This window comes from Dipodomys merriami, unplaced genomic scaffold (genome assembly GCF_024711535.1).
Source record: "Dipodomys merriami isolate MVZ:Mamm:240054 unplaced genomic scaffold, mDipMer1.0.p SCAF_1, whole genome shotgun sequence".
NCBI lineage: Eukaryota > Metazoa > Chordata > Mammalia > Rodentia > Heteromyidae > Dipodomys > Dipodomys merriami.
Window position 1 is genome coordinate 88718466 of NW_027202270.1, and position 22903 is coordinate 88741368.

At 43.8% G+C, this 22903-nt stretch overlaps 1 protein-coding gene across 2 annotated transcripts in view; it reads right to left on the reverse strand.

The window, feature by feature from the left end:
• Tep1 (telomerase associated protein 1) overlaps window positions 1–16608 on the reverse strand; it is a 62943-nt gene extending 46335 nt beyond the window's left edge. The window contains exons 1-9 of one of the 2 annotated variants that reach the window (XM_070024626.1): window positions 16517–16608; window positions 12600–13094; window positions 11587–11772; window positions 9068–9202; window positions 8080–8241; window positions 7568–7729; window positions 7189–7260; window positions 4022–4146; window positions 3433–3590 (exon numbers count right to left, since the gene is read on the reverse strand). In XM_070024626.1, coding sequence (XP_069880727.1) covers window positions 3433–3590; window positions 4022–4146; window positions 7189–7260; window positions 7568–7729; window positions 8080–8241; window positions 9068–9202; window positions 11587–11772; window positions 12600–13070 — 1471 coding nt within the window. In that variant the 5' untranslated portion in view covers window positions 13071–13094; window positions 16517–16608. Of the gene's footprint in view, window positions 1–3432; window positions 3591–4021; window positions 4147–7188; window positions 7261–7567; window positions 7730–8079; window positions 8242–9067; window positions 9203–11586; window positions 11773–12599; window positions 13095–16495 lie in introns of both variants that reach the window. The other variant, XM_070024617.1, reaches the window with a different exon arrangement.
• Between the last annotated feature and the right edge of the window lie 6295 nt (window positions 16609–22903).

Consider the following 22903-nt stretch of genomic DNA (forward strand, 5'->3'; position numbering starts at 1 on the left):
GAGATCTGAGGATCGCGGTTCAAAGCCAGCCCGGGCAGAAGAGACCATGAGACTCCTATCTCCAATAAACCACCAGAAAAACCAGAAGTGGCGCTGTAGCTCAAGTGGTAGAGCGCTCGCCTTGAGCTGAAGAGCTGAGGGACAGTGCCCAGGCCCAGAGTTCAAGCACCACGACCAACCAAAAAAAAAAAAAGAAAGAAAAGAACAGAAGAGAAAAAGAAAAAGTAGCCCAATGGCTCATGCCTATAATCCTAGCTACACAGGAGGCTGAGATCTGAGGATCATGGTTCAAAGCCAACCCGGGCAGGAAAGTCTGTGAGACTCATAACTTCAATTAACCACCAGAAAAATGGAAGTGGCACTGTGGCTCAAGTGGTAGAGTGCTCATCTTGAGCTGAAGAGCTCAGGGATAGTGCTCAGGCTCAGAGTTCAAGCCCCACAACTGACCAAAAAAAAAAAGAGTAAACCTCAGGAGAACAAAGGATTTGACTATGAGTATTGCCTCAGACAAGATGAATGATAAATTTTGAATTTTCAGTCAGTAGTTTTCATCTAGAGGGAGGAAGTAGAGATGGTACTTTTAAAACCATCTGTTTATGCTAACTATCACCTAGGTTCCTCCATCCCACCAGCATTTGGCAGAAATCAGAAGGATCTTGATCCCAAATGGCAGAGATTTCATGTGATTCTTCTACTCACACCACTAGTAATGCTCACAGAGATAGAGAATATAACAAATAGCTGAGTAATTTGGGCTGCCCTGAGTACTATCCATAACAGGAAGTACACCACGAAAAGGCAAAACATCTGGGCTTCTAAAGTTCCAAAATGTGAAGTCTATAAAATTTCACCCAAGCCAGGTGCTAGTGACTCACAACTGTAATATTAGCTACTCAGGAGGCTATAATCTAAAAATCATGGTTTGAAGTCAGTCTAGGCAGAAAAGTCTCTGAGACTCTAATTAGCCATTAACTAGCAAAAAGCATAAAAGCATAAGTGGATCTGTGGCTCAGTATTAGAGTGTCAGCCTTGAGCTAAAGAAAAACAAAATCAGGCACAGATCTAAAGGTAGATTTTTATTTATTTATTTTTTTGGGTCCGGTCGTGGGGCCTGAACTCTGGGCCTGAGCGCTGTCCCTCAGCTCTTCAGCTCAAGGCTAGCACTCTACCACTTGAGCCACAGCGCCACTTCCGGCTTTTTTCTTTTTGCTTATGTGGTGCTGAGGAATCGAACCCAGGGCCTCAGGCATGCAAGGTAAGCACTCTACCACTGAACCAACTAACTTCCCAGCCCTAAAGATAGATTTTTTTTATGTTTGTTTTTATTTTCATTTTTGCTGATCCTGGGGCTTGAACTCATGGCCCAGGCACTGTCCCTGAGCTTCTTTTGCTCAAAACTAGTGTTCTACCACTTGAAGCACAGCATCACTTCTAGCTTTTTCTGAGTACCTTATTACAGTTTATTATAGATAAGAAGCTCACAGACTTTCCTGCCTTGGTTGGCTTTAAACCACAATCCTCAGATCTCAGCCTCCTGGGTAGCTAGGGTTACAGGTATGAGCCACTAGCACTGGCTGATACTTTTCTTTTTAGGGGATGGGAGCAGGAAGTTAAAACAGGGTTCTTGGGCTGGGAAGGTGGCTCAGTGGTAGAGTGCTTGCCTTGCATGTATGAGGCCCTGGGTTCGATTCCTCAGCACCACATAAGCAAAAAAAAAAAAAAAAAGAAAAAAGCTGGAAGTGGCGCTGTGGCTCAAGTGGTAGAGCGCTAGCCCTGAGCTGAAGAGCTGAGGGACAGCGCCCATGCCCAGAGTTCAGGCCCCACGACCGGACCCCCCCCCCAAAAAAAAACAAAACAGGGTTCTTTTTATAAAGCCCAGGCTCGTCTCAAAGTCACTATGTTGTCCAGGTTGGCCTTTTAAATTCTCAATCGTCTGCCCTCAGCTTCCTGAGTGCTGGGGTTACAGATATGCGCCACCATACCAGGCTTTAATTTAGATATTTTCAACAAAAAGAAATTGATTCTAAATTTTCAAAGATAAAAGAGGAAGCCAAAGGAAACAAAGATATATGTGATAATAGAAAAAAAGTTCTATAGTTCAAACTAACAATAAAAACAGAAAAGAACAAAGTGATCCTACCCTATTTGAATATTTATCATATTTACAGTGTAGACAAATTACATGAATCATCCATGACCTAAATATGAGCTTCTGTAGAGATTCCAATGTGCCAAAAGCTAGTTCTATCTTGTTTGAAATTAGTCACACAGGTATAATAGTAGAAATATGGTCATAGGAGAGTTGCCACATTTGTCACATGCTGATAAAGACTTGGGTATCATTGCAACAATGAGATGTATAAGATGTTATGTCAAAAAATGAACTTTACAACTTTGGCGAGAGGTGGGGGTAGGGTAGATGGGAAGGGATGGGAAGGGGAAACAAAGGAGGAGGCAACAATGCTTGATAAGAAATGTACTCATTACCTTACCCATGTAATTATAACCCCTCTGTATGGTATTTTCACAATTAAAATAAATAAATAAATAAATGACAGACTTGGGTATTACCTAACTGGATACTGGCCTATCTATGATGCCAACTGCATACAAAGCAGTCACCACATATCCAGGCCCTGAGTTCAAGCCCCCTGACCAAAAAAAAAAAAAAAAAAAAAAATACCCGAAGTAGTCACCACTGTCCACTTTGTGACTGGTGAATGGCAAATCTTATAAATCCAACTATTTTCAGTAAGGTAATTACTAGACATAAGAATAACTGCCATGGAAACCTTCCAGTCAAGACCTAAAAGGTAGAGACAAGAAAGAAGAGAGAGCTGGGCACTAGTGGCCTACACTTGTAATACTAGCTACTCAGGAGGCTGAGATCTGAGGACTGTGATATAAAGCAAAGCTGGGCAGGAAAGTCCAAGAGATTCTTCTCTTCAATTAACTGCTGGAAAACCAGTGAGGAACTGTGGCTCAAAGTAGTAGAGTGCTAGCCCTGAGTGAAAGAGCTCAGGGACAGCACCCAGGCCCTTAGTTTAAGCCCCATAGCAGACAAAAAAAAATACGAAGAGAGAGCTGGGTGTTGGTGACTCATACCTATAATTCTAGTTACTCAGGAGGCTAAGGATCTGAGGATCTGAGGATCACAGTTCACATCCAGCCTGAGCAGAAAAGTCTACAAGACTCTCTTTTTCAATTAACTAGCAAAAAGCTAGAAGAGGAGGTGTGGCTCAAGTGGCAAAGTACCAGCCTTGTATAAAAAAAAGCCAAGCAAGAACAAGACAAGAGATCCTGAGTTCAAGCCCCAGTATAGGCACAAGAAACTGAAAAAGAAGAAGGAAGAAAAGAAGGAAGGAAGGAAGGAAGGAAGGAAGGAGAGAGGGAGGGAGGGAAGGAAGAATTAGATGGTCAAGATCACCCTACCAATGAGGTCCTCCCAGACAGAAGCTTTATTGCCCCGAAGACTCAGCTCTCGCTCCCAGGTCTCTGGTCTAGATAGCTTCATCCGCTGCCCAGCTCTGCTAGAATCCCATGGCCCAGGGAGGTGACTTTGAGAAAACTGCTGTAGGCTGGAGGGGTACCTAGGACAGAGAAGAAATTGTCAATCATTTCAAAGCTAGCAGAAAGTAGAAAAGGGGACTTAATCAAAGCCAGTTAGTCATGTTGACAACATCTGCCCAGGCTTGCCCAAACTTGTGTTGCTCTAAGTTTAAAACTACCAAGATTGGGGGCTGGGAAGGTGGCTCAGTGGTAGAGTGCTTGCCTTGCATGCATGAGGCCCTGGGTTCGATTCCTCAGCACCACATAACCAGAAAAAAAAGCCGGATGTGGCGCTATGGCTCAAGTGGTAGAGTGCTTGCCTTGAGCTGAAGAGCTGAGGGACAGCGCCCAGGCCCAGAGTTCAGGCCCATGACCGGACCCCCCCCAAAAAAAGAACTATCAAGATTGGGGCATAGATGAACTATGATGGAGTCACCATGATGGAACATATGTGCAGCATGTAGCTTCTCACCTGTAGCCCAGCAGGGCCTGGACATGCTCAGCAGGCTTGTTGATATGCAGTCGCTGTACTAACTTCTTCAGGGTGAACTTTGGCTGGCTGTTTTTCTTTGGTACTGGATTGTAGGCTGCCTCAAACTGTACAAACAGTCCAAGTCCCAAAGGGGGTCATTTCAACCATTTCATAGATTTTCTTCAGAAAGCAGAGCCCGTGAACATGCTCTACCTATCAGATAATTTCTTTCCGTAAAACAGATTTGGACGGCCAGGTACCAGTAGCTCACACCTATAATCCTAGCTACTCAGGAAGCTGAGATCTGAAGATCTCAATTCAAACCCAGGCAGGAAAGTCCTTGAGACTCTTATCTCCAATTAATCACCAAAAAGCTGGAAGGGCCTCAAGCAGTAGAGCTCAGCCTTGAGCAAAACTGGTAAGGGACAGTTCCCAGGCTCTAAGTCAAGCCCTAGTAGCACAGAAAAAAAAATGGATTTGGAGAAAGAACAGAATGTAAAATATGCAGCAACAAATATAAGAAATATAAGACATCATGTTATGTTGAAAAATGAACCTTACAACTTGGGGGGGGGGAGTTTACAGGGAGGATTGGGTGGGGGGGCAGGGGGAGGATGGGAAGGGATGTGTAGGGGAAACAAAGGAGGAGGCCACAATGCTTGATAAGAAATGTACTCATTATCTTGCCCATGTAATTGTAACCCCTCCGTACAGTATTTTCACAATAAAAAAATATAAAAAAACAAAAAAACAAATATAAGACATCAGCTCATGTACTATATTCCTAAAATGAGATGTTGAATTTAAACCTCTTTGTCGTACAATTTATTTTTTTATTTTTTTGCCAGTCCTAGGGCTTGAACTCGGGGCCTAGGCACTGTGGCTATGCTTTTTTTTTTTTTTTCTTAAGGGTAACACTCTAACACTTGGGCCGCATCTCCACTTTTGGGTTTTTGGTGGTTAATTGAAAGTAAGAGTCTCACAAACTTGCCTGCCTGGGCTGGCTTCAAACCATGATCCTTAGATCTCAACCTCCTCAGTAGCTAGGATTACAGGCAATGAGCATTTGATCCTGGGTTTAAAAAAAAAGACAAGCCTGGGAGGGAAGGGTTGGTAGGGGAAAAACAAAAGGGGAGGCAACAATGCTTGCTAAGAAATGTACTCATTACCTTGCTCATGTAACTGTAACCCCTCTGTACAGTATCTTCACAATAAAAAACATATTTTTAAAAAAAGACAAACATAAAAAGAGTGCAGTTGCATGTCTACCGGCAAAGCTAATTGGGAGGCTGAGACAAGATGATCACTAAAACCCCGTACTATGAAACCAACCTGGGCAACAATAAGACTTCATTTCAAAACAAAAACAAAAGACCCAGACATATTTGTGTATATCTATAATCCCAGCACTCAGGAGGCAGAGACCTGAGGATTGAGAATTAGAGGCCAGATTGGACTACAAGGGAAGACAATCTCAAAAAAAGAAAAGCAAAACTTCCTCTGAAAAATAGATATTCCAAGCCAGGCACAGGGGCTCATGCTTATAATCCTAGCTAGTAAGGAGGCTGAGATCTAAGGATCGCGGTTAAAAGCCAGCCTGGCAGGAAAGTCAGTGAGACTCTTTTTTTTTTTTGGGTCCGGTCGTGGGGCCTAAACTCTGGGCCTAGGCACTGTCCCTCAGCTCTTCAGCTCAAGGCTAGCACGTCAGTTCAAGGCTAGACGTTACCACTTGAACCATAGCACCACTTCCAACTTTTTTTTTTCTGTTTACGTGGTGCTGAGGAATCGAACCCAGGGCTTCATGCATGCAAGGCAAGTGCTCTACCACTGAGTCACCTTCTCAGCCCTCAGTGAGACTCTTATCTCTAATAAACCACCAGAAAAATCAGAAGTGGCGCTGTGGCTCAAGTGGTAGAGCACTAGCCTTGAGCTGAAGAGCTGAGGGACAGCACCCAGGCCCAGAGTTTAAGCCCCACAAACTACTGAGCATGTAACCTAAGAGTAAACATGATATTAAGGATAATAAAATAGAAAAAAATTTAAACCTCATATTTGAATCCCACAGTAAATCTGGCTGAGAATCTTGAGGCAAGAAATTGGCATGTACCTACCACTATTCATTTTTTGTTCTATTTTGTTTTGGTTTTGCATTGTGGAGGATCAAATCCAGGGCCTTGTATATACTAGACAAATATTCCCCTACTTAATATACCCCAACCCTATTAGGGTTTTTTTTCCCCCAGTGTGAGGCTTGAAAACAGGGCCTGAAGTCTTTTGCTTAAGGATAGTAATCTATCACTTGAGCCACAGCTCCAGTTCTGGTCTTTGAGTAGTTTATTGGAAATAAGAGTCTCATAGGGACTTTCCTCCCTGCAGCCCTCAGATCTCAGTTTCCTGAGTAGCTAGGCCACCGGCACCTAGCCCTATTAGTTTTTGTTTTTTTTGGGGGGGGGGGTGGCGGGTCCAGTCATGGGGCCTAAACTCTGGGCCTGGGCGCTGTCCCTCAGCTGTTCAACTCAAGGCTAGGGCTCTACCACTTGAGCCACAACGCCACTTCCGGCTTTTTTCTTTTTGCTTATGTGGTGCTGAGGAATCGAACCCAGGGCCTCATGCATGCAAGGCAAGCGCTCTACCACTGAGCCACTTTCCCAGCCCTCTTATTAGTATTTTTAAACCTAATAGAATTCTGTTTCTAAGAAGTGACTCAAAGTGGTAGAGCACTAGTCTTGAGCAAAAGAGCTCAGGGACAAAGCTGGGTGCCAGTGGCTCACGTCTGTAATCCTAGCTACTCAGGAGGCTCAAATCTGAGGATCATGGTTCAAAGCCAGCCCGGGCAGAAAAGTCCATGAGACTCTGATCTCCAATAAACCACCAGAAAACCAAAAGTGGCGCTGTGGCTCAAGCGGTAGAGTGCTCACCTTGAGCTGAAGAGCTCAGGGATAGCGCTCAGACCCAGAGTTCAAGCCCCACAACTGACAAAAAAAAAAAAAAAGAAAAGAAAAGAAAAGAAAAAGAAAGAAAAAAGAAAAAAGAGCTCAGGGACAATGTCCAAGCCTGAGTTCAAACCCCACTGCCAACAAAAAAGGGAGGGGGGAAGAATTCTATTTGTAAATATCAGCTCAGAAAAGACTACATGCACATATACAACTCCAGAACAAAGGACTCACCTTAATCTGTTCATTTTTAAGTGGCCAAAGGCTCTTTGGAAAACGCCTCTCAGAAAACTGACACTCCATTTTCTACAGGGACAAGAGAAGCTATTTCAAGAAGGGAAACTTTGAGGCTCTCCTTGGAGAAACCATTTCAATAGCCCTGAATGTTCATTTCTATCAAAAAGGAAGCCAGCTGAGGAAGAGCCCCACTTTGCCCTTTCTGCTACTGAGCTCTCCCAGTGCCTCTGGTTATCTCTGACATTTTTGGTTGCTGCCCAGGACATGTCAAATGCTTACTTTAGGATCCCACCCTCACCCCCAGCTCATTTAACCATCCCTTCCCAGAGAAAAGAGGCCTGAGTTGTCAATGACAAGGGCTGAGGCAGGGACTGACTGGAGGGCGGGCCAGGCAGGGGGGTCTTTTCTTGGCACGGTGCTTCCGTGGGTTGTACTTAGCTAGTTGGTACTCATCAAACTGGGCAAATTTGTCAGTCATTGCAGCACGGAGGCAGGCAGGCAGGGGCACCAGCTTGTTCTCATCTTCTTCAACCAGGCCCTGTCACAGAAAGAGGAAACCATGAGAGACTAAGTTCTCCAAACAAAACAAGAAAAAGCAGTATGAGACTCAGAAGAGGGAGCAAGGTCCTAGCCCACCTCAAAAATTTTAGTTCCTGTGGCTCTGAGCAAGTCACCACTATTCTCTGATCTTATTTTCATCATTATAAATATCCATAATAAAATAAGATAAACTTCTCAAACTTTGGTTCAACCTTTCCCCCCGTATTTCCTCTGTTGGGCAACCCAACATTATACAGGAAAGTGGCTGCCCTGAAAATTTTCAGAATTATCCAAAAAAATGTTCTCCACAGATACCAACAGCAAAAAAATGGGAACTGAGTGCCATACCTGGTAGAACTCTGCTACCTGGATCCAATCAGAAGGCAGGTACACAATGGCACAGAAATATCGTCGCAAGTGGGGGCGGCAGGCTGGCAAGAAGGCAGCAATGGCCAAGACTTTATTGGCCACAGTCCGTATGTTCAGCTGTTGCCTAGTGTACAAAGCTGCCTAGAGCACAGGGTGGAGAGGGTTAGCATCTTGGACTCTGTAGCTCTATACCCTAAACTAACTTGTCTGCCTGCCAAAATCTTTCCTGAATACTCTATAATGTCTATAACACATAAAGTCCAAGCCCTTTAGCTTGGGAAACCCTTCATATATTTGTGTGTGTGTGTGTGTGTGTGTGCGCGCGCGCGCGCGCGCACACACGTGCGCACGCCCCCATACTAGGGCTTGAACTCAAGCCCCACTTACCTTTTTTGCTCAAAGCTAGTGTTCAACCACTTGAGTCACAGCTTCAATTCTGGCTTCTGGTGATTATTTTGAGAATAGTCTCACAGACTTTCCTTCCCAGGCTATACTCAAATCATGATCCTTAGATCTCAGTCTCCTGAGTAGCTAGGATTACAGGCATAGGCCACTGGTACCCAGCCTCTTTTATTACTTTTTTTTTTTTTTTTTTTGTCAGTCGTGGGGCTTGAACTCTGGGCCTGGGCGCTGTCCCTCAGTTCAAGGCTAGCGCTCTACCACTTGAGCCACAGCACCACTTCTGGTTTTCTGGTAGTTTATTAGAGATAAGAGTCTCACGGAGATTTCTGCCCAGACTGGCTTTGAACCTTGATCCTCAGATCTCAGCCTCCTGAGTAGCTAGGATTACAGGTGGGAGCCACAGGTGCCTGGCTTCTTTTATTACTCTTTACAGCTGCAGGGACTCGATTCATATTCACCTAAAAATCCTATTCTCTTACTAAGTTTCTTCTACCTCTCACACACAGTAATCACATTTTCCACCTCCTAGTTTCCTGCTTTCTATCCCTCCTTTACTGCACAATACCTTGAGGATGAACTCAGGCTCCAAAATAGCCAGTTCTCTGCAGACTTCAAGGATCAGAGCTTGGGTGGAGTCATTTGCATCTTTCATGTTTACATTTGAGGCCAGAGTAGAACATAGTAAGCCCAGTAGAACCATCTAGACATTGGGAGAAGAAAGGAGAAAAGATAAAAGACTTAGTATATGTCTAGGATAATCTTATCAGATGAGCAGAAAAGCTCAAAAGCTTGTACATATGACCATATAAGATGATGCTAAGTGAAATGAACCTCAATATATGTATACAAGAGGTCTTTCTTTGTTGTTGTTTTTTAATGTACTATGTGATTTTTTTGTTTCTTTTGTATGTTCTTCCCCTTATGGTATATTCCCTGTTGTCACTGCATTTGATTTTGGTACCTTGCATCTTGTATATACATTTATCTAATTTGGGGAGGGGAAGGGGAATAACAAAATGCTGAAACAAGAACACAGGATGACCCATTACAACAATGATACTCACAAGACACTATGTTGGAAATGAACTTTACAACTTCAGGGGAAGTGGAGGAGTGGAGGAGGTAGGGGAGGGAAGGGACAGTAGGTGAAAAATAAAACAATCCTTAACAACTACTTTGGAAAACAGTAAGGCGGTTTCTCAAAAGACTCCACATAGAGCTCCCCTATGATCCAGCAATCCCACTTTTGGGCATTTACCCAAATGATCACAAACAAGACCATACTAAAACTACCAACATAACTATTTACCATAGCATTATTTACCATAGCTAAGATATAGAACCAACCCAGATGCCCCTCAGTAGATGAATGAATCAAGAAAATATGGTATATATATATATATATATATATATATATATATATATATATATATATATAATGGAATTCTATGCCTCCATCAGAAAGAATGATATTGCCCCATTTGTTAGGAAATGGAAAGACTTGGAAAAATTCTATTAAGTGAAGTAAACCAGGCCCAAAGAAACATAGGTCCCATGGTTTCCCTTATTTGAAATAACTAGTATATGTCTAGGACAAGCAGAAAAAGTCAAAAGCTATGTACATATGACCATATAAGATTATGCTAAGCTGGGCTGGGAAGGTGGCTCAGTGGTAGAGCGCTTGCCTTGCATGCTCGAGGCCCTGGGTTCGATTCCTCAGCACCACATAAGCAAACAGAAAAAAGCCGGAAGTGGCGCTGTGGCTCATAGTGGTAGAGCGCTAGCCTTGAGCTGAAGAGCTGAGGGACAGCGCCCAGGCCCAGAGTTCAGGCCCCACGACCGGACCCAAAAAAAAAAAAAAAAAAGATTATGCTAAGCAAAATGAACCCCAAGATAGGGACACAATTGGTTTTTTCTTTCTTGCTATTGTTTTTAACGTATAGTATGTGATTTTTTTGTTTCTTTGATATGTTCCTCCCCCACGGTATAACCCCTGTTTTCACTGTATTTGATTCCAGTGCCCTGCATCTTGTATATACATTTTCTAATTTGGGGAGGGGAAGGAAAAAAACAAAATGCTTAAATAGGGATACAAGCTGACCCATTGTAACAATAAGATGTACAAGACACTATATTGAAAACGAACTTTACAACTTCGAGGGTGGGAGGAAGGAGCAGGGAGGAGGGAGGAGTTTGGGAAGTGAGGAGGGAAGGGATGGATGGTAGGGGAAAAACAGAGGAAGTGATAACAATGCTGCATAGGAAATGTAATCATTACCTTACTCATATAACTGTAATGCCTCTGTACAGTATCTTCTTTTTTTTGGGGGGGGGGTCTGGTCATGGGGCCTGAACTCTAGGCCTGGGCGCTGTCCCTCAGCTCTTTAGCTCAAGCGCCACTTCCAGCTTTTTTTCTTTTTGCTTATGTGGTACTGAGGAATCAAACCCAGGGCCTCAGGCATGCAAGGCAAGCACTCTACCACTGAGCCACCTGTACAGTATCTTTACAATAAAAAAAATATTTAAAAAAAGATAAAAAAGAAATGTACTCATTACCTTACTCATGTAACTGTAACTCCTCTGTACAGCATCTTTACAATAAAATTAAATTTTAAAAAGAAATTAAAGAAAAAAAAAGAATCCAGCTTAAGAAATAAAGGGAAAGCCAGGTGCTGGTGGCTTACATCTAAATCCTAGCTACTCAGGAAGCTGAGATATGGGGAGCAAGGTTCAAAGCCAACCTAGACAGGTGACTCTTATCTCCAAATGATCGCCAAAAAGGCAGAGGTAAAGCTGTGGCTCAAGTGGTAGAATGCTAGCCTGAGCAAGCTAAGGGACAGTGTCCAGGCTCTGAGTTCAAACCCCAGTAACAGCACTAAAGAAAGAAAAAGGATAGAGATAATAGACCCCACATTCAGAAAAGATGATTGTCTAATCAACTTAGGGGTCAGAAAAAGAATCAGGAAGAACAGAAATTAGGTCATGTCTCCTTCTTTCCCTTACATTTAGAGAGGAGCTGCTTCTGGTCTCTGTCCTTTCTATACCTCTACCACCATCAACTTCTCCCAACTCTCAAAGTTTTACCTTCTTTTCCTGAAGGAGTTGATCAGTGGGCTCAGGATGAGATTCAGAATTCCCAGATGTGAGCTTTAGGCCCAGGGGCTCCATGTCTTCTTCCTCTCCCAAACTTAGACTATAAAAAGGCATTTGGGCCTCTGCTTCTTCTTTTTCTTTTGGCTTTTCCTTTTCTTCTGAATAGCACCAAAGCCCCTAAAAGAATAGGAATTACAGCATGCACTCAAACACATGGATGAAGGTGACTTCTAGATATAGGAAAGACCTACATCTCTGTGTAGCAATGGTAAACCCCTCTTCTTCCCACCCTAACACTGATCAGTGTTAGTCTGTCCTATATGCCTCAGTGCTCTCATGGTCATACAACATTTCCCTATACAACCTGCAAACAACTCCTCCTCCTCCTCCTCCTCCTCCTCCTCCTCCTCCTCCCCCTCCTCCTCCTCCTCCCCCTCCCCCTCCCCCTCCCCCTCCCCCTCCTCCTCCTCCTCCTCCTTTTTCTTCTACCCTATACAACCTTCTACTGGGCCTTTAACTAGATGCTTCATGATCTTCCTTCCTCTTCCATTTCCTTACTGCTCTCACAGCCTGAGATCCCTCATGCTCCTCCTTAATGATTTAAAGATATTTTTAGAGCCAAGCACTGATGGTTCATGCCTGCAATCCTAGCTACTCAAAAGGCTAAGATCTGAGGATTACAGTTTAAAGCCAGCCTGGTCAGGAAACTCTGTGATATTCTTATCTCCAATTAACCAACAAAAAAAGACAGAAATGGATCTGTGGCTCAAGTGGTAAAGCTAGAATTACAGGTGTGAGCCACCAGTGCCCAGCTTGGTCCAGAATCTTTGAAACAGGGATGCTAATGAAATCAGCAATGGGGGATAGGGAAAGCACCTCAGAAAAAACTGAGGAGAAACAGTACCAAATACAGAATATTACAGAGAGAAGTAGAGGCATTCAGCTAGTGACAAGAGTATATAACAGACAAGGCTGGAGTCCAGATGAGTGTATGGAACCATTACCAAAGTTGTTTCCTGAAATCTTTTTGTAGTAGAGATGGATTTCAGAGTCTTGGGACAAGTAGGAAGGTCTAGTCCCTCGGAGAGATACTGAACTGTCCTGCTTGGTGGCTCAGAGAACAGGTAGTTGTGGGTATTCAAACTGTATAAATTAGCTTGCAACATTTGAGATGTCTGAAGGCACTGGAGCAAGGGGCTGGCAGACAAGATGCTCTTTACAGTGGGGAGGGTAACCAGGCACTGATTCTCCAAGGAGAGGATATCTGAGTGAACAGACAAATGCCTGTTAGATTGTTTCATGGTCTTCAGGTCAGGAATTTGAACCATGCACCGGTTCTCCAAGGAGAGGATGTCTGAGCGGGCAGACATCTGTGGTTCCTCCAGGGACTGTAAATCAGGAAGCATGGCCAGGCAACGGTTCTCCAAGGAGAGGATATGTGAGCGGGCAGACGTATGCCCATAGAATTTCTCCATGGCTGGAGCCCAACTAGTATACACCTAGAAAGAAAGAGAAATAGATGAGAACTTGCCATCTACAGAAGTTCATTTATTTAAGCTGGGAGCCCATGGCTCATACCTATAATCCTAGCAACTCAGGTGACTGAGATCTGAGGATGGTACTTCAATGCCAGCCTGGGCAAGAAAGAACATGAAACTCTATCTCCAATTAAACACCAAAAGCCAGAAGTGGACCTTCAGATTCAGTGGTACAGTACTAGTCTAGGGATAGTACTCAGACCCTGAGTTCAAGTCCTATTACTGGCACTAAAACAAAGCAAAGTAAAACAAATGTAAAAACAGACTATGACAAACTTGACTTTGAATTCTGGTTTCTCTACCATGAGACCTCGGACAGCCTATTTTAACTCTGTGGCTCTGCTTTCTTATCTACCAACCTTACAAAAAGACCTATAGGAATTAGGGGGAAAATATGTACACTTGGAACCAGTGCCTGACACTTAAATATAATAAGGGGTCCAGAATGGGAAGGCATTCTGTTATTATCCAGTAAACTACCAAATCTTTTTGTTTTGTTTGGGCAACAAGATGCCCTCTAGAGCCCAGGACTTCATGATTCATCTGCCTGCATACCCAGAGATGGGGTTAGAAGTGTACACACCTTACATGGCTACTACTCCCTCCCTGCCTCTCAGATCTACTGCCATTCCTCCTGCCACTTTTGTTGAAACCTTATAATCTACTTGTGACTATTGACACTGTATTCAGATCTGACTAAGGAGCTCCCCTGATATCTACCCCAGCCACCTTTCAGATCACTATGTTTATCAAAATAAAAAATAAGTTTGTAGCTGGGCACCGTGGCTCATGCCTGTAATCCTAGTTACTCAGGAGGCTGAGATCTGAGGATCGTGGTTCAAAGCCAGCCTGGGCAGGAAAGTCTGTGAGACTCTTCTCTCCAATAAAACACTAGAAAACTGGAAGTGGTGCTGTGGCTCAAGTGGTAGAGCACTCGCCTTGGGCTGAAGAGCGCAGGGACAGTGCCCAAGCCCAGAGTTCAAGCCCCATGACCGACCAAAATAATAATAATAATAATGTTTGCTAGCCAGGCTCCAGTAATCCTAGCTACTCAGGAGGCTGAGATCTGAGGATTCCAGTTCAAAGCTAGCCTGGATAAGAAAATCTATGCAACTCTTATCTCCAACTAGCAGAATGCTGGAACAAGAAATGTGTCGCAAATGGTACAGTGCCAATCTGTGGAGAAAAAGCTACAAGAAGCAAGAGCTGGGCGCCAGTGGCTCACAACTATAATCCTAGCTACTCAGAATACTTAGATCTGAGGATTGAAGTTTGAAGCCAGTGGTAAAGGAAAGTACATGAGATTCTTATCTCTAATTAACTATTAAAATAAAAAAGACCAGGTGCCAGTGGCTCATGCCTGTAATCTTAGCTACTCAGAAGGCTGAGATCTGAGGATGACAGTTCAAATCAGCCTGGGCATGAACATTCATGAAACTCTTATCTCCAATAAACCACCAGAAATCTGGAAGTAGTGCTGTGGCTCAGGTGGTAGAGTGCTAGCCTTGAGCTGAAGAGCTGAGAGACAGCACCCAGGCCCAGAGTTCAAGCCCCATGACGGACCAAAAAAAAAAAAAAAAAAAGGCCAGAAGTAGAGCTGTGTCTGAAGTAGTAGAGTGCTAACCTTAACCTTGAGAAAAGTTCAGGGACAGTGATCAGGCCCTGAATTCAAGCTCCAGGGCCAGAAACCACCCCCCTATTACCCCCACCCCCCACCCACTCCCACCAAAAAAGGAGTATCAATTTTTTTTCCCTAAAGAAAGAGAAGGTGCCAGAGGCTTGTAGCTCACATAATCCTAGCTACTCAGAAGGTTAAACTTGAAGATCTCATTTGAAGATAGCCAGGACAGATTCTAGTGACTATTTCCAATTAACCAGCAAAAAGCACAATATGAACTGTGGCTCAAGTGGTAGAATGTCAGCCTTGATCAAAAAGGCCAAGTGTGTGAGGATGGGGAGTGACATTATACTTAAAGCATATCACATGAAATTAGGAAAATTGAGGAGATAGGTTCATTTGGGAGGGATGGGAAAAAATGACTAAGGAGTGATATTGATCAATAGTATTGTACTCATAAACAGACATGTTGAATAGTGACCCCTTATATAACTACTTAAAAATAATAAAACTTAATTTTTAAAATTAACTTTTTGCCAGGCACTAGTGGCTCATGCCTGTAATCCTATTCAGGAGGCTGAGATCTGAGGATTACAGGTTTGAAGCAGGCTGAGACAGGAAAGTCTGCACCATTCTTATCTCCAATTCACCAGCAAAAAGCTGGAGGTGTGGTTCAACTGGTAGATCAGTACATAGCCTTGAGCAAAAACTTCAGCAACAGTGTCCAGTACCTGAGTTCAAGCCCTAGGAACACTTTATACAATGGCACTAAGAAAACAAAAACAAAAAACTGTTTAATTAGGTCACAGAAACAAAACTTTCATAATTCACAAGAAAAAGATTCACACAACTTATCTTCATTAACTAGAAAGTGATAAAACTTAAAAGAAAAAAAAAAAAGCCAAATGAAGGCTGGGAATGTGGCTTAGTGGTAGAGCGCTTGCCTGGCATGCATGAAGCCCTGGATTCAATTCCTCAGTACCATATAAGCTGAAAAAGCCGGAAGTGAGGCTGTGGCTCAAGTGGTAGAGTATTATCCTTAAACAAAAGAAGCTCAAGAACAGTGCTCCAGGCCCTGAGTTCAAGGCCCGTCTGGCAAAAACAAACAAAAAAGCCAAATGAGTGTGAAGCCTGACTTCAAGCCCTATACAAGCAGAGAGGGAAGAGAAAAGACCGAAGAGGGGAGAAGACAGAGGGGTTTCAAATCAAAGAGTAATAGAAAAATAAGGTCATGTAAACTTTTTCCGCCCTGGAGTTTATGTAAAGAGATTCAGCTCTCTTGGAACTGAAAGGTGAAAGCCCTCCCTCGTGTTCGGGGCCTTTCCCCGCGGATTAGTGTCACACACTTCCCCGGGAGTGTATGTAAATACTCTGCTCCCAACCCTCTTTTTCTTCTGACCACCCTCAGGCAGTATTCTGGACCTGGGGTATCTTAGGCACCTTGTCTCCTACCTAAGAGCCTGCAGGCCAGTTAAACACCCTGAGTCTCCGCGTAGGAAGGCCCACACAGCAGCTGTCTGCGACAACTCCTCTCCTCCCCAGGAGGCTCCAGTCAGGGAAGTAACTGGACTTCCTTTCTCTTTCCCATTCACACACCACCGGCCCTGAGTGACCAGAGCAGCGGGAGAAATCCGCGGATGCGCCCCACCCCGCGCCAGCCCGCGGGCCCCGGATCCCCTAGTCAATCGCTGGCTGCTCCTAGTCCTCCCCACCAGTTCACAGCTCCCGAGGGCAGCGCCCAGACCTGCCGGCTCACTCGTTTCACCTGCTCCGACCTCCCGCAGCGCCTGGGGCCCGCGGAAAATCAGCCGCAGGTACAGGGCGAGTCACCAAATGGAAACCCTACTCCCGCACCCGACTTCCCCAGCACCGAAGGGCCGGGGCGGAGCCGGGCCGGGGCGAGGCGGGGCGGAGCCGGGCCTGGGCGAGGCGGGGCGGAGCCGGGCCGGGTCGGGGCCTCGAAGGAGCGCCTAGAGGACGTTCGCAGCTCTGTTTAGGCCCTAGTTATTGGGTTCGGTTAGTTTTTCTACACGTATCCTTTTCCTTCCCTGCTCGTCTTTTTCTCCTGTCCCTCAAGGTTTTCATTCCACCCAACTCCCCTCCTCAGCTAGTTTTCACTCATCCTCCTTTAAAAAAAACTTTTTGATTTTTATTGTGATTTTAGAGGTGACGTATCCAGGGGTTATAGTTACATATATCAGGAAAAGACTACGTTTCTCCTTTTATATCTCCGAATTCAATTTCTTGAAAAAAGTCATGTTTGCTAATTCTTTCTTTCTTTTATGTCGGTCATGGGGCTTGAACTCGGCCTGGGCGCTGTCCCTGCGCTCTTCAGCTCAAGGCAAGCTCTCTACCACTTGAACCACAGTGTCACTTCCAGTTTTGTGGTGGAACCTGAGATAAGAGTCTCACGGACTTTCCTGCCCAGGCTGGCTTTGAGCCATGATCCTCAGATCTCACCCTCCTAAGTAGCTAGGATGATTACAGGCATGAGCCACTGGCGCCTGTCATTTTTATTGAACAAGTTTAGGAAGAAATGCACCTGCTACCCTTGAAATAGATATATATTAAATTTGACCCAATGTCTAGATTCTGACTCACACAGTCGCAGAATGAACTCTACAAAATATCTAAGCTGGATTTTGAAGGATCCAGATTAACTATTTTTCTTAGAATAGCTGGTAAGAAGGTAAATTAAATAAGTAGGTTTAATTAGGTAGCCAATGAAGAGAACACCACGCAGTATTCAGGCAGGAAGGGAAGTTTTATTACAAAACTGCTTTCCTACCATGCATGGTAGAGGTGTACAGGCTGAAAGGGCCAGAGGGCTGTTTTGCTGGGCCTTCACTAGGGAAAAGATGGGGGGAGAAGATGTGGACAGTACAGTGTGGCACCATTGGATGTGGATGTGACCTCAGGGGCCTGGGACCCTGGAGGTAACCCGGGGTCAGCCAGGATGTGATCTCTGAGGAGGGGAAGGTGACTGCCTCCAGGTGTGCCAGTTACCTAGGTGACACAGGTACTGGGTGGAGACTAATGAAAGAGGTGGGAAGGTCAGGGCTTGAACAACCCTGGGCAAATCTTACAGAGGTCACAAATGAGCCAAATCAGCTTTAACCCTCTTTGGGCAGAGCTAAATGCATATTGCCAACATTGCCAGTCCCTATAGTTGAAGTAACCTTTCTTCAGATTATAATTGTTAATTCAATCGGGACTTTTCCCAAACAAGTAACTATTCCAGCAGTCATTTCTGACTGTGCTAAATTCACTGAATTCTCATAGCATATCTTGTTTTCCTTATTTACAAGTTCTCAGAGGACTACTCACTTTTCTTCATATATAGCCTGCACCCCTGATTATTGGGAGCCACAATACACATTGAGTACTCATTAAATAGTATCTAAGCTGACCTAGGTCTGAGACCAAGAAGTGGCATCTCCTCAATCATTTGAAGTCCTTTTGGGAAAAGCCATATTAAAATTGCTCACTTTAGCTGGTCCTGGTGATTCATGCCTGTAATCCTAGCTACTCAGGACTCTCAAATCTGAGGATCAGAGTTTGAAGCCAGGCTGGGCAAGAAAGTCCATTAGATTCTTACTGGTTTTTGTTGTTGTTGTTGTTGTTTTTGTAGGTTGTGGGGCCTGAACTCTGGGCCTGATTGCTGTCCCTCAGCTCTTCAGCTCAAGGCTAGCACTCTACTACTTGAGCCATAGCACCACTTCTGGCTTTTTCTGCTTATGTGGTGCTGAGGAATCAAACCCAGGGCCTCATGCATGCAAGGCAAGCACTCTACCACTGAGCCACCTTCCAGCCCGTTTTTTTGTGTGTTTTTTTTAAATTTTATTATGTGGTACTGGGGACTCGAACTCAGTGCCTCCTGCATGCTAAGAAAGCACTGTATCACTAAGCCACATTCCTGGCTTCCCATTAGATTTTTATCTGCCATTAACCACCAAAAATCTGGATGTGGAGGTGTGGCTCAAGTGGTAGAGAGCCAGCCTTGAGAGAAAAAAACTAAGATGAGCATGAGACTCTAAATTCAAGTCCCAACACTGACATACACACTAAATAAATAAGTAAATAGCTAAATATAAATAAGATGGCTCACTTCTGGCCTGTTTTCTTATAGACTCATTGTCTTTTACTTTGATTCAACAAGCATATGCTAATGAACTATCAAATGCAAAAGATGAATATTTGTGTAAAATGAATAAAACATACTATAAGAACCCAGTTTTAGATTTAGCTTAAAGGAAAGCCATTCTGGCCCAGCAACCTCCATCCTAGGCCCTCAGCCCTGTCCCTCAAATCAAGTGATCAGACTAGTTCTAACCACCCACCCAAAACTTCACATATCTGTAGCCTCCAGTTGAATCAGCAGAACGCTGTCCCCAGAGTCCCGATCACAACTGTTGACTCTCCAGTGACAGCTTCAGAAATGCCCTCCCAACAAATGGCTCCAGGATGTGACCTCATGAAATTATTTACAAAAATTGCTTAAGCAAATTTAGCTTCTGTGAATCAGCTTGCTTGGTTGTGAAACTGCCTCACCACCTGTATGTGGCTTTTGCCTTTATAAACCCTGCCCTACTAGGGTTAGGGCTGCTTTTGTTTTGAGACCCTGAAGTCCTGAATAGGACAGTTCCTGACCAGCCAACAAATTCCTTTGTCATCTTTAACCATGCCTCCATGGACTTCTCAACTCTGAGGTTATTTCAATGCCTCCTTCTCAAGTATTTACAGTATCACAGAGGACACAAGAAGTCACAAAATTACAAGGCAGATAAGAAATGCTCTATTAAACTAAGTAACAAAGTATAAACTATGTGAAGTGAGGGAGGGATCCCCAGCAATTCTCAGGAACAAATAGACTTTGCACTGGGAAGGACAAACCTTTGATAAGAAGCTAAGGAAGTGAGATTTTGGGGGACAGAAAAGCCTTCTTGATTTTACCTGTTTTGTTTTTTTTTTAATTTAATGTAGTTACCTGAATAACTACTTTTAGATTTACAGTGAATGTTTCTGTATAAGTATGGCCAACATCATTTAAAATTTTTTGTTAACACATTAAGAAACATTCATGGGGCTGGGAAGGTGGCTCAGTGGCAGAGTGCTTGCCTTGTATGCATGAGGCCCTGGCTTCAATTCCTCAGGACCACATAAGCAGAAAAAGCTGGAAGTTGCACTGTGCCTCAAGTGGTAGAGTGCTAGCCTTGAGCTGAAGAACTGAGGAACAGCACCCAAGCCTAGAGTTCAGGTCCCATGACTGACAGAAAGAAAGAAAGAAAGAAAGAGAGAGAAAGAGAGAGAGAGAGAGACAGAGAGAGAGACAGAGAGAGAGAGAGGAAGGAAGGAAGGAAGGAAGGAAGGAAGGAAGGAAGGAAGGAAGGAAGGAAGGAAGGAAGGAAGGAAATAAAAAAAGAAACATTCACTTTTATTTACTGTAAAATTAAGTTCACATATAATCTCAATAAAGTCTTCAAGTCCACTTTATGGTCTCTGGGGGAAAAGAGAGCAGTAATTATAAGTCTCAGGAAGCAGTCTTTTTTATCAGATATTATCATCTTACCTGAGAATGGTTTGTCTAGTCTTAAGAATGAAGCATGGAGGGCTGGGAAGATGGCTCAGTGGTAGAGTGCTTGCCTTGCATGCCTGAGGCCCTGGGTTCAATTCCTCAGTACCACATAAGCAAAAAAGAAAAAAGCTGGAGGTGGTGCTGTGGCTCAAGTGGTAGAGCATTAGCCTTGAGCTGAAGAGCTGAGGGACAGCGCCCATGCCCAGAGTTCAGGCCCCACTACCGGACCCCCCCCAAAAAAAAAAAAAAAAAGAATGAAGCATGGAGCCAGGCACCAGTGGCTCATGCCTGTAATCCTAGCTACTCAGGAGGCAGAGATCTGAGTATTGCAGTTTAAAGTCAGCCTGGGCAGGAAAGTCTGTGACACTCTTATCTCCAATTAACCACCAGAAAATTAGAAGTGGTGCTGTGACTCAAGTGGTAAAGCATTAACCTTGAGCTGAGGAGCTCACAGATAGCACCCAGGTCCAGAGTTCAAGCCCCATGACCAATTTGTAAAAAAAAGAATAAAGCATGGAGGGCTGGGAATGTGGCTTTGTGGTAGAGTGCTTGCCTGGCATGCATGAAGTCCTAAGTTGATTCATCGCTGCCACGTAAACAGAAAAAGCCAGAAGTGGTGCTGTGGCTCAAGTGGTAGAATGCTAGCCTTGAGGAAAAGCAGCTCAGGGACAGCAACCAGGCCTTGAATTTAAGCCCCACCTAAGCCGGGGCACCATGGCTCACACCTGTAATCCTAGCTACTCAGGAGACTGAGATCTGAGGATTGAGGTTCAAAGCCAGCCCGGGCAGGAAAGTCTGTGAGACTCTTATCTCCAATAAACCACTAGAAAACTGCTCAAACGGTAGAGCACTAGCCTTGATTGGAAGAGCATAGGGATAGCACCCAAGCCCAGAGTTCAAGCCCTACAACCGATCAAAAAAAAAAAGAGAGAAAGACATCACCTGCCTGAAACCAATAATCACCTGACTCTTGAGTCATCCCAGACTCAGATCTTAGCTAGTACTCTACCACTTGAGCCACAGCGCCACTTCTGGCTTTTTCTGCTTATGTGGTGCTGAGGAATCCAACCCAGGGCTAAGGCATGTAAGGCAAGCACTATACCACTGAGCAACCTTCCCAGCCCACTGAGGTCACTTTCTGAACCACACCATCACATCTCCTTCAGATAGTGAGAGGTTCCCCAGGCTCTGGGGCTCTGAGATCATTTCCGCATCTCCTGTGATCAACCTCTTCCTCACCTTTCCCTATATAATCCCTCTCAACCACAAATTCTCTCTCTTCCTCTTTTTCCCTCCTTTTACTGATAAAAGTAAAAAGAGAGATAAATCTCTCCTCTATCTAGTGTGGGCCAGCAGGTTGCGCTCCCCCACCAATAAACTTTTCTGCCTGAACCACATGGCAGTCTTGGCAAACCTTACACAGAAAAGGCCCACTTTGAGGAAGGTGCCGCCTCTAGAGCCAGGGGACATCTTTAGTGTAAGAGCTGGTTCTTAAGCTATTTGTTCAAGATAAGAGAGGAAAATGAGGATTTCCATATATGGTTATAGTTCATGAGAAGCAGGTCATAGCAACAATGGAGGGAAGATGGCTTTAGTAATAATAGAGGAGACTGAAGCCAAATTACAGGGTGTTTAATTTGTTTGCTCATTTTTGTGCTGGTACTGCAGTTTGAACTCAGAGCCTGGGTTCTGTCCCTTAGCATTTTCTGCTCTAATCTGGCACTCTACTATATTTGAACCACACTTCCAATCCTGGCTTTTTGCTGGCTAATTAGAGATAAGAGTCTCAGGGATTTACTTGGGCTAGCTTTGAACCACATTCTTCAGACCTCAGCCTTCTAGGCAGCTAGGATTATAGGTGTGAACCACAGCCAGCATTTTATTTTAAAAGATTCTTATAGTAGAGAAACTAGGACACAGAATTTATTAATTGATACATTTATATAACTCAATCTATAGATACAACTCACAAAGCAAAGACAGAAAATGTTCAACTCTTCCAATTTTCCTCTTACCTCTCTTATACAAATTTTTTCTTTTATACATCCTACTTATCCTTACTCATTTTCAACTATATTCTTTGACTATAATAAACAGAGATATATGAAAAACCTTAACAAAGTAATGATATTTTAAAAATAAATTAACAAATACTTGTTAAGTATTTCTTTTTTCTTTCTTTCTTTTTTTCTTTTTTCTTTTTTTGGCATTACAGGGGTTTGAGATCACTTAGAAATCTAGTACCCACCAATGAATCATAACTCTTGCCCTTGTCTTCTACTGGTAATTTTGAGATGGTATCTATTGATCTTTTCTTCCTGGAGTTAGCTTCAAGCCAGTCCTTCAGATCTTAGTTACTAAGTAGCTAGGCTTACAAGTGTAAGTCAGCCAGTCTTGGCAAGTACTTCTGAGGTCAGAATAAAGAAAGGTGCAAGAAAGACTCTGTAACTACCCCTAGGAGCAGGAAAGCTTTAACAAATAATGGTAATAATAATCAACACTCTTATATCCCAACAACTTCCTAGGGGGCAGAAATGGAAAGACAGAGGGGAAAGATGTAAGGGAGCTGTCTTTTGA